Source organism: Pseudophryne corroboree, chromosome 2 (assembly GCF_028390025.1).
Source record: "Pseudophryne corroboree isolate aPseCor3 chromosome 2, aPseCor3.hap2, whole genome shotgun sequence".
Taxonomy (NCBI): domain Eukaryota; kingdom Metazoa; phylum Chordata; class Amphibia; order Anura; family Myobatrachidae; genus Pseudophryne; species Pseudophryne corroboree.
The window spans coordinates 612,082,664-612,095,197 of NC_086445.1; the positions used below are offsets into that span (position 1 = coordinate 612,082,664).

Sequence of the window (12,534 nt, forward strand, 5' to 3'; positions counted from 1 at the left end):
AATCCCAGACTGTAGGTGTAGTATTCAGTCTGCATGTAGACGGGCAAGACAATTTCATTTCAGCTCGCTACCCCGGGGGTAGCGAGCTGAAATGTGGGTAAAGAGACCCATTTGGGCGCCCAATCTTTTCATGATCGCGCCCATGACTTTAGTTGGGTGCTTTGTGTGCCTGAACCTGACTGTGAAGGGCGCGATCAGCATGACAAGTAGGGGAATTTGAATATCGCCCTGCGATCTCCCATCACTTTAGATGGGAGATCGGGGGTGTAATAAGATTTGAGTTCACCCCATTGCATCCATAGGTCTATTAGCTGTGTGTCATAGAACACAAATAAACATCAGTTAAACAGGCAGTTTTTATGATGGAATTCTGGGTAATGATACCTGGGCACCCAGAGCATGAGTACAGTATGTTGTCTTGTTAGCTACCTTGCCGGTCAACTGCAGTGATATAAACATGAGCTCATGTTCATGTAAGGCATTTTATAAGAGGACCATATGTCAGTTTGTGCAATAATCATTTAAATCTTCAAATATACCTGATCAGTCATTAGATTTCCATACTTATCCAGTGCACCTTTATGACTAGAAAAAAGGTACCCGGTAGCACCGCATTCTTGCAGTATGTACATGAATGATGCTATACATTCCTTGTGTGTGTGCTACCTGCTTTTTCTTTTCAATTAAACCTGTAGATGTGGTATCTTGGTTAAACACTAGGGAGCCTGTTTATCAGCTAATATTAGCGGGATAACCCCTGACAACAGTCATTTTCAGAGGGCACCAGCAAATATAAAGTATTCCCCAAATGTATATTCCCTGTTTGGCTGCAAAGTCCCCATATTTTTTTGGGGGGGGGCTGCCTTATTGCAGAATGTTTGGCCCTGGTAGCTAATGCCGTCTGCAGATGGCGTAAGATAGTGAGAGATCCCTCACCACAACTCTCCACTCGCACATGCGCAGTCAGTAGACCGCACATGCACAGTTGTGTGGCAGCACCCGGAAATTGAAAGCAAAGTGATTTCTAATGTGATCACTTAATTTTTACACATCGCAGGTATGGGTTTCCCTGTCCCCGTATGTTTTCAGTGATACTTACATACTGTACCAGCGATATTTAATTTCCTATTGCCACGTATAGCAGTAATAAGAAATAATAATTATTGGGTCAAAACCAATAATTTTAATTGGACCCTTAGATGAGGCCTTTCTGATGTGACCAGTAGAACATTTTACAAAGAAAGCCCAGTAAAACAGCCCTGTGACTTACTGTGTACCTACTGGGTTGAGACCATGAGACACACCTCCGCTGGTCTTCTTACTACAGAACTCTATACCAGCCCTATGTGTCTGGATCCAGGTATTAAAGTAAAATATAGTGTTGGAAAAAATTAGGGAGGATTGTTTTGGACACGTCTGGAGCAGTGTGGGGTAGACAAAAGTAAATCAGGCTGTAACATCCCTAGTACACCTCTATCCTATAGTGGAAATTTATTTTGGTCACATTTTCCTTCCTGATTTGTTATTGCATATTCACAAGACCACTTATTTGTACTGTAGGATGGTAGAAACATTTTCTCTAGTGGCTTTTATGCAATCTGTACAGAGATTTTTATTGGTCCAATATTGTAAAGTACACTGTGTGCAAATCACCACAGGACTCTGGAGAGAAGCAGAATGTCAGGATTCTGATTTTGTCTGTTCCCGGAGGGGGCACTAGTGGGTCAGTGTTGGAATGACATGAAGCGTGGAGACTGAATAAAGTCCTGCGCATATGCGCTGATGTTTAATAAACACAAAGGTCACAGAACAATGATATAATAATAAATGGTACGTAGCATTGGTAGTAGCAGAACTGAAATGATAAACGGTAACTGAATCCAAGGTAGTAATAAAAAGTCTCTGGCAACACAAATATATATTGGTGACAAGTTGATGGCAGAATGCAGAAGGTTTAAAGCAGATAAAGTCACTGGTAACACAAACGTGAAATAACTTGATAGATGCAAATGGTTTGGAAAACAGAACTCCGGTAATACTTGCAAAGCACACAGTCTCTGATAACTAAACGTGGAATGACTTGGTAAATAAATGTAAATGGTTTAGAAGACAGAACTCCGGTAATACTTGTAAAAGCACACAGTCTCTGTAACATAAAAGTTCTTTAGCTAAGCAAGGCCCAGGCAGGAGACAGTCCTAACTCAGCATGCTTGTTAAGTGCTGGATGCAATGCACAGAATGGAATGCTGGTAATAAGGTGCACAAGTTAGGCAATGAATAACACCTGAGGAGAGTCTCTTACTGCTGATGAACTGTGGCAGGCTGTGGCTGGAGTTTGTAGTTCCACAGGAACACTGGAACAGGGAAACAACTGGGAAATGCCTGAAATAGGAGATCGCTGGAAACAGGGGATTGAAGACTGGAACTGCTGGGACCTGTAGTTCCACAGGTCCAATACACAGGGGTATCTCTGCAGACAGAGGACTGCAAACAGGAGACGCCTGTTCACAGAATGTGACATGCTGTCCAAGGCGATGAGACTGAGCCAGGAACTGGAGTTTATACCCCTTGGTCTGTGATGATTGGATGTTGCATCTCTGTGAGAACACACCCTGCTGGATTAGGTGTTCAGATCAGCTGTGGGTTAGCTGAGCACTGTGTACTCCAGGCTGCAGTAGACTTAAAACTGGAACAGAACTGAACTGCTGGAACCTGTAGTTCCACAGTAGTGATGCGACGGAGAATGCAGAACAAATGGCCGCAGAGGCCCTTCATGTATGACAAAGAGAATGGCTATGATGTAACTTCCACCCATCCAAATGCAGCATACATCTACAGGGATTAACTTTTCATTTGCTTAGTTTATTATTTTATTCTCATCTTTTTTGTATCCTAGGACAAGATAGACTTCAGCAGTGTAGCTGTCATGGGTCATTCGTTTGGGGGAGCAACTGCTTTGCTTAGCCTGGCAAAATATGATATTTTCAGGTAAGTGTTCAATGAATACTTGAAGCTAAACACTAGAATTGTTTTTCTATAATCTTGCGTCACACTTGGGCCCTCCGCCGCTTCCTACAGTCTTCTTATGTTCCCTACAGTAACGCTTTCCCTCTAATTTCTTCCTGTCAACCAGGTGTGCAGTGGTTTTGGATCCCTGGATGTTTCCACTGGAAGATACTTGCTATCCTAACATACAGAAACCAATATTATCCATAAACACCGAAAACTTCCAGACAAACCAGAGTGTTCAGAAAATAAAGAGACTGAATTCATTAGGGGCAGAGCTAAAATACCTAACAGTACTGTAAGTAGAAATATTAGTGCTGTAAGTCATATCTTCAGCAGCAGCTTTTTCTGTCCCCTTCATTAGCAGTTGCTTTCTTTTCCTTCCATAGTGAAGCCAAGGTTCAGGATTGGTCTGTTTCAGAAATAACTTACATTATTATTTCTTTACCATTTGTTTAGGCTTTTTTTTCTATTCAGTTTGTTAAAGTAACAGATCAGAACTTCTTTAGGTAGCATAATGGAATAAATATGTGTTCAGAGTTCATTTATAGAGAACATTTGGGAAAATGAGGGTGAAAAACACTTTACCATTAAGCATTTTTGTAACTTCTATACAGTTGGTGTAAGCCCCATTCCTTTATCTGAAACTGTAAATGGTTAGGTCTCCTTAGTATACATTACCAAATATTGTTAGTTTGTATACATTGTTAGAGTGCATAATGTAAGCTACAGTATATGTTTTTATTCATTTTTATATTTGTATTTTGAATAGACCCTCATTTGTTTGATGGTTCTCCCATTTTTCCAGCACTAAAATATTTGGTTTATGTTTGACCTAATAAGAGTGCACCTGTGCGATCCAAATTACATGGAGGCAATAGCGCCAGCAGGCAAGTCTCTCCTGCACTACCCAGGGGACTGCCTCTTTCTGAACGAAGTGCTTGTTCTTTGGTGGCTTCAGAGTTGTAGTGAACCAAGTCCATGAGAGTTAATTTTTGAGAAAATGGATCTCAACGTTGAAGAACTGTAATTAATTAACCAGCGACTTTTATTTTTACTTAAAAATACAAGGTTTGTCCCAGAACTGCGCTTACAGGTTATAATAACAGCCCGTGTTCCCACAAAGAAGCCTTCACCACGACTTTACCTATACACCATGAAAATACCAAAGTGAGAACTCGTGGCGCTACCGTAACCACAAACACATTCAGAAAAGAGTGGTCTAATATTCACAGAGACCAAGATAAAATCCACTTACACAAATCTAAAACTGGATTCTAGAACAATAAAAGAAATAAACACAATAGTGTAATACGAAATGATAAAAATCCAAGGCGTGCTTTTATTGGTTCCACTCACATAAATGAGGTTAATCTGTGCATATCATCCTCATAAGAGGTATATCCAGAAATCACCAGCAGGATAGTAGTTGAAATTAATCTGTGCACATCATCCTCCTGAGAGGAATATCCAGGAATCACCAGCGAGATACTGAAGACTTAAAAAGACCAATATAGTGCAATACAGCCTTAAAAAGAATCAAAATTTAATAAAAAATACACTCACAATTTAAAAAACATAAAGGGCATATATCACCAAACAGATGGTGTATCAATTGGTATCCTGCCGCTGCATCGACTCGAAATCCCTCTGCATCCAAAAGGAAATCCCAACTATCAGAGACGTTTGGTGTGGAGCCGATTACCAGTATTAAGAGCGCAGGAATCCCAAATGGAAAATTGCTTAAACGCGTTTTCGGTCCTAAGACCTTCCTCAGAAGCATAGGGCCAGAGAGTGAGACAACTCCCTTATGTACCCTCTTAATCAGCCTGATACAAAACACCCTTTTCAAATTAAAAACACCTGTACACTTTTAAATGAGATGTTTCCCAGACAGGAAGTGCGTGACCGGAAATTACGCTTTTGCGTTCCACAGGTCCTCCGCTCCTTCCTGTTTGCGTTCCACCCTACATACATTTATTCTAATACATAACATCAGAAAGATAATAGGGCCAAAAGTGTGAAACAACTCCCCTTAATACCCTCATATCCACTTGACACAGAACACCCTTCTCAAATAAAAAGCGCCTGTACACTTTTAGATAAGAGGTTTCCCAAACAGGAAGTGCGTGACCGGAAGTGACACTTTTGCGTTCCACGGGTCCTCCGCTCCTTCCTGTTTCAATACTGTAGTACTATGTTTAATTTCTACTATTGTATAAAATATGATGTTTCTACTGTACCATGACTTGGATCACTTTAACCCTGAGCACTCCAATTCTCTGCAATCTCTTTGCCGGATTTACTGTTCTAACAAGGATTAGCACATAGCGTACACACCTTTAGAAGGGCTTGGACACCACTTTCTACCAGTACAGGGCTAAGCAGCCACCAGCAGGCAGATACAGGAGTTAGCGCTAAACGATAAGTCTACCCTAAATACAGTATCAAACCTAAACATTTGCATAATCACTGTGAATTTTCAGCAGAACCAACTTTTGTAGCAGAACAAACCAATTCACTGTAGGACTGTAACTAACCATCACTACAGTCTTATGGGGCATATGTACTAAGCCTTGCAGAGAGATACAGTGGAGAGAGATGAAATACCAGCCAATCAGCTCCTAACTCATGTTGCAGGCTGTGTTTGAAAAATATACTAATTAATGTTCTATACAAACCATTAAAGGAGCGCTGTTTACAGATAAAAAATCATTTATTAATAGATATGGTGGAAAAACCACCTAGATAATAAAAGTGAATTTAGGAAAAACACACAGTGCAAATATAGTTGCATATACGATAATCACATACACAATTGGCAGTAAATTAGCTATGATCGGCCTAAACGCCAAATTGATGTAAAAGTCCACAGTATGTTAGGCTGGTATCATCCGTACTGATAAGGCGTATGAAAAAATGTTTCAGCAGGTTAAAAAACTGTTGCTAGAATTTATAGGCAGTGAGGTTTTAGTGTTTGCTATATCTCACCCCTCACATTCAGGACCGTTCTCACCCGTAGTAGTAATGCTGATTCCCGTCTATAGCAATTAGCGGAGGTGACTCACGGCAGCCGTCAGCGGCTATGACAGATTGTCCAGCAGCGGAATCGTGGTTACTGCATAACACCTCAGCAGAACGGGGCTTTTCAAGCACAGCAAGAGGAGTGTGATTGCGGTGTGTCCGGTTAATGGAGGTGGTGAAAAAAGCGTCTCAATCGCTCAATATCAGTAGCGGAAGGTCCATAAAGTCTCCAGCAGTGGACAAGTTTGTACGGTGACCCTCTACGCGTTTCTCCGCCCACAACACCGGCGGTTTCTTCAGGAAGTGTGAATACCCATTTTGGCAGGTGTGGGTGTATTTAAATGGACAGCAGCCAATCAGCTATCAGGTCTCTCTCTTCACACCTGAGAGTTGTAATTAGGTTTTCACACTATGATAGGTCCTTTGCACATGTGTCCTTCACTTGTTTTTGATCTTTAATCAGGTGTATAGGCTACTTAGATTACAAGTAATAATACAGATACAAAAATATATAAAAAATAATAAGATATAAAAAACAAACACATTATATTGCCGCAATCGGTAAAAAGAATGCCGAATAAATAGATATAGGTGATCCCGTAATTTACATGGTATATATAAAGATACAATGCATAATAAGATCTAATTCGAATAAATGAATTTAGATCACCTGCAGTATAAATTATAATAAGTTTAGCATCAAGCATAATATATCCTTGATACTTAACCACATTCGGTGTATCATTATTAGAATTATTTAAATATTTTTATTTTTATTTATATTTTCATTATATAGTGATCAACATTATTTCACCATTCTTATACCGAGAGCGGCAATTAACATAGATATGGGTATGGCATTCCAGAGGATTTGGTATACATAAAGAACCAGCATTAGTTCTCCCGGCTGCAATAGCCCAGCGGATAGAGACATGGACCACGACCACAAGGCTCCCGGTTCGAATCCAGAAACGAAGGAACATATTCTCATAGTCTGTCTTTTACATTTTTAAGAATTTTTATTTAGTTTTTTGTGTATTTTTTATATATATATTATTAGCATTATCATTTTTATAGAAGAATAGATAGAAAAAATATAGTGTTCTATAAAGAGATTAAATGCATATATTTCATTAGTATAATTATACAGAGCCTAGGTTCTGACCAAAGCTATTTCTTCGCAAGGAAAAAAGGAGGGGAGGCAAATTTTGAGGACAAACAGAAGATTATTACTTATAAACATAATCTAAATCTCAGCTTCAGTGTTGAGCTGAGCTAGGGTATGGTTCATAATTAAACCCATAATTATATAAATCCCAGAAATGTATATAACCAGTCCATCTATATCCAATATATGCGTGGATGCCAAGATCAACAGACACACATATATAAAAACATATATGTCAACTTCACATTACAGCACACAGGTATATACATAATTGTCCCTACATACATACTGGAGCCTATAGAGGGAGAAAGATTAGATGCCATTACGTTCAATATTCTCATTAAGGCCTATGGGATGCAGGGTTTCCAGATTACAAATCCAAAAGGCTTCTCTATTACAGAGATAGTTGTATCTATCCCCACCCCGTGGGGTCGTAGTGATATGTTCTATTCCCTGTAGGGATAAAACTCTGCAATCCCCATCATGTAGGGAATTGACATGTCGGGGTACACTGTGTTTCATGGATTTATTTAAAACTAGTCTTCTATGTTCTGAGAACCTAGTACTGAGTTGTCTAGTGGTCCTGCCAACGTATTTTATCCCGCAAATGCAGGTAATTAAGTATATTACAAAAGTCGTTTGGCAGGTAATTTGACCCGAAATGTCGAAAGTCTTCCCAGTTTTGAATGAAGAGAATTGATCACTCTCAGTAACAAACTTACACGTCATGCATCTAGGTCTATTACATCTTTGACTTCCTATTCTGGATTTCCCATGTCCAGAAATAGGGATAGATAACAGAGCACTGGCTTCTGATTTCGAAGAGTTGTGGCTGGATCCCAAAGGATCATTTGATTTGACGAAATGACTGGGGGACAGAAGATTTTGAAGGTTTCTTGTTTTCTTAAAAATGATCTTTATTTCCTTTTCTAAAGAATCTGCAAGAATTCTGTCCATTTTAAGTATGGGAAGATTTTTGTTTAAAATTTTCCTTACCGAATGCGAGGCACTATTACATTTTGAAATAAAGAAGAGTTTGTTATCTTTAAATTCTGAAGAGGGGAGAATAGTTGATGTTTTAATTTTTAATAAGTCGTCCCTATTTCTTTGTTGTGTTTCAGTAAGGGCTCTATCCAGGACATCTTGGGGGTAACCTTGCTCTAAGAAAGACTGTGTTAGTTCATTACTCTGTATTAGATAGTCTACCTCATTCGAGCAATTTCTTTTGAGCCTCAAATATTGGCTCTTGGGTATATTCATAATCCATGGACGGTAATGGCAGCTCGAATAATTTAGGAAGGAACTACAGTCAACCTGTTTCTTAAAGGTTTTAGTCAGGATTTTTCCCGAGAGTAAGTCAATGTGTAGCGCAATATCCAGGAAGGTAATATCAGTAGGATGAATAGTACTTGTGAAAGAAAGACCAAAAGTGTTGGTATTTAAATAATCTATGAACTGAGTGACTGAGTGATAATCCCCATCCCAAATAATAAAAAGATCATCTATGTACCTGCCATAGAGCACCAGACTCGCCCCAAATGGGCCCCCCCAGATCATATGCTCTTCGAGGTGACCCATATATAGATTGGCAAAGCTAGGGGCGAATCTGGTGCCCATGGCGGTACCATGAATCTGTAAATAATAATCACCGTTAAACGTGAAATAGTTACGTGTAAGTATAAAGTGGATAGCTTTTAAAATAAAGTGGTTAAGATGACTGGAAATGGATAAATCAAGATCTAAGTAGTGTTTAATGGTTATCAAACCATTATCGTGAGGAATGTTGGTGTAAAGAGATTCCACATCACAAGTGACAAGGAGAATTTTTTTTTTCCCCATGTCAATTCCCTACATGATGGGGATTGCAGAGTTTTATCCCTACAGGGAATAGAACATATCACTACGACCCCACGGGGTGGGGATAGATACAACTATCTCTGTAATAGAGAAGCCTTTTGGATTTGTAATCTGGAAACCCTGCATCCCATAGGCCTTAATGAGAATATTGAACTTAATGGCATCTAATCTTTCTCCCTCTATAGGCTCCAGTATGTATGTAGGGACAATTATGTATATACCTGTGTGCTGTAATGTGAAGTTGACATATATGTTTTTATATATGTGTGTCTGTTGATCTTGGCATCCACGCATATATTGGATATAGATGGACTGGTTATATACATTTCTGGGATTTATATAATTATGGGTTTAATTATGAACCATACCCTAGCTCAGCTCAACACTGAAGCTGAGATTTAGATTATGTTTATAAGTAATAATCTTCTGTTTGTCCTCAAAATTTGCCTCCCCTCCTTTTTTCCTTGCGAAGAAATAGCTTTGGTCAGAACCTAGGCTCTGTATAATTATACTAATGAAATATATGCATTTAATCTCTTTATAGAACACTATATTTTTTCTATCTATTCTTCTATAAAAATGATAATGCTAATAATATATATATAAAAAATACACAAAAAACTAAATAAAAATTCTTAAAAATGTAAAAGACAGACTATGAGAATATGTTCCTTCGTTTCTGGATTCGAACCGGGAGCCTTGTGGTCGTGGTCCATGTCTCTATCCGCTGGGCTATTGCAGCCGGGAGAACTAATGCTGGTTCTTTATGTATACCAAATCCTCTGGGATGCCATACCCATATCTATGTTAATTGCCGCTCTCGGTATAAGAATGGTGAAATAATGTTGATCACTATATAATGAAAATATAAATAAAAATAAAAATATTTAAATAATTCTAATAATGATACACCGAATGTGGTTAAGTATCAAGGATATATTATGCTTGATGCTAAACTTATTATAATTTATACTGCAGGTGATCTAAATTCATTTATTCGAATTAGATCTTATTATGCATTGTATCTTTATATATACCATGTAAATTACGGGATCACCTATATCTATTTATTCGGCATTCTTTTTACCGATTGCGGCAATATAATGTGTTTGTTTTTTATATCTTATTATTTTTTATATATTTTTGTATCTGTATTATTACTTGTAATCTAAGTAGCCTATACACCTGATTAAAGATCAAAAACAAGTGAAGGACACATGTGCAAAGGACCTATCATAGTGTGAAAACCTAATTACAACTCTCAGGTGTGAAGAGAGAGACCTGATAGCTGATTGGCTGCTGTCCATTTAAATACACCCACACCTGCCAAAATGGGTATTCACACTTCCTGAAGAAACCGCCGGTGTTGTGGGCGGAGAAACGCGTAGAGGGTCACCGTACAAACTTGTCCACTGCTGGAGACTTTATGGACCTTCCGCTACTGATATTGAGCGATTGAGACGCTTTTTTCACCACCTCCATTAACCGGACACACCGCAATCACACTCCTCTTGCTGTGCTTGAAAAGCCCCGTTCTGCTGAGGTGTTATGCAGTAACCACGATTCCGCTGCTGGACAATCTGTCATAGCCGCTGCCGGCTGCCGTGAGTCACCTCCGCTAATTGCTATAGACGGGAATCAGCATTACTACTACGGGTGAGAACGGTCCTGAATGTGAGGGGTGAGATATAGCAAACACTAAAACCTCACTGCCTATAAATTCTAGCAACAGTTTTTTAACCTGCTGAAACATTTTTTCATACGCCTTATCAGTACGGATGATACCAGCCTAACATACTGTGGACTTTTACATCAATTTGGCGTTTAGGCCGATCATAGCTAATTTACTGCCAATTGTGTATGTGATTATCGTATATGCAACTATATTTGCACTGTGTGTTTTTCCTAAATTCACTTTTATTATCTAGGTGGTTTTTCCACCATATCTATTAATAAATGATTTTTTATCTGTAAACAGCGCTCCTTTAATGGTTTGTATAGAACATTAATTAGTATATTCTTGTAATTGGCATCCAGGTGCCCTTTAGGAGCTGCTATCATATTTTATTAATTAATTGTTAATCAGGTGTGCTTTTTAAACTCTTGATAATCCTAGCGCCCGATATATAGGAATATATATTCCTTATTCTCTCCCTGTGTTTGAAAAATGTTAGGAGCTGGTTGGTTAGTACTTTTAGATCTGTCCAATTTATATCCCAATTTATATCCCTCCAGGGCTTAGTACATCTGCCCTATAGAGTTCTGTTTTGCTTCACCATTCCACACTGTGGTCTTGATTCTGACTCGGAAGTAAAGTTGGAAAAAAAAAAAGCAAATAGATGTACACCTGGGCAATACCATGTTGCACTGCAGGTGGGGCAGAGGTAAAATGTGTACAGAGACTTAAGGCCCGTACACACTGGTCGATATATCGGCCGTTCTCTTGAACGGCCGATACATCGCGGGACCGTCGGCCAGTGTGTACGGGCGATACGTCTGTGAACTCCGTCGTTCACAGACGTATCGCGTCGGCCGCGCAACACAGCCGACAGCCAATATATCTAACGATATATTGGCGCGTCACTGTGTGTGTACGGGGCGGTCGTCCGACCGCCCGTACACATGCTGCGGCGGCCGGCGGTGATTGACAGGTGAACTGGGCGGGCGCTCGCGCCCGCCCGCCCAGTTCATGACGTCAGTCCCCCGACGGATCGGGCAGTGTGTATGCACAGCACACTGCCCGATCCGTACATAGATATATCTGCAGATCAATTGATCTGCAGATATATCTAATAGTGTGTACCCACCTTTAGATTTGGGTGGGGTGTGTTCAAACTGATGTCTAAATTGCAGTGTAAAATTAAATTTGTGGGCTACATGTAAAAGCAGCCAGTATTTACCAGCATGGTTTGTTCCAGATACAAAGTTACTTGCTTTATTTCCAAATTGGAATCAGGAGCTGTATTTGTTACTTTTGTTTTCTGTAAATTGTAGTCTATGGCTATACTGTAGCTGGGATGGTAATGGTCAGCTCATTCTGATGTATGATGGGATTGGGGGAAGAATGGAAACACTTAAGGCCAAACTCCACCTACTGTATGGAACAGGCAAAATGTTGCGACCACATGCGGAAGTAGGTGAATGTTTTGGATAACAAATGTGAAAGTATTTTTTACCCTTATTTTTTTCTCTTGCCCTGTTTCCAGGGAACAATAGTACATCCTGATTTGCAAAATGAGTGTTATAAAAGTATTTGTGTAGCTATCTATTGTCAACCATTATGGTCCATCACAAATTATTGTTACAGGAAATGCTTTCCAGCATGTCTCCTCTGTGGGTTACACTTTCACTACAGAAAGCTTCTGGTTCTAAATTTCTAATGCGTTATAATATATAGTACTTAACTTATCACAAGCTTAGAAAATTGTTCCTATGCCTTTGGCAGACTCCAGCAGCTTACTGTTTTCATGAAGTAAAAC

At 39.3% G+C, this 12,534-nt stretch overlaps 1 protein-coding gene across 1 annotated transcript in view; it reads left to right on the top strand.

Annotated features, from left to right (window-relative positions):
* The window catches only part of LOC135039826 (platelet-activating factor acetylhydrolase 2, cytoplasmic-like), a 142,342-nt gene that overhangs the window by 102,632 nt on the left and 27,176 nt on the right, over positions 1 to 12,534 (top strand). The window contains exons 7-8 of the mRNA XM_063954761.1: positions 2,897 to 2,988; positions 3,134 to 3,304. Coding sequence (XP_063810831.1) covers positions 2,897 to 2,988; positions 3,134 to 3,304 — 263 coding nt within the window. The remainder of the gene's footprint in view (positions 1 to 2,896; positions 2,989 to 3,133; positions 3,305 to 12,534) is intronic.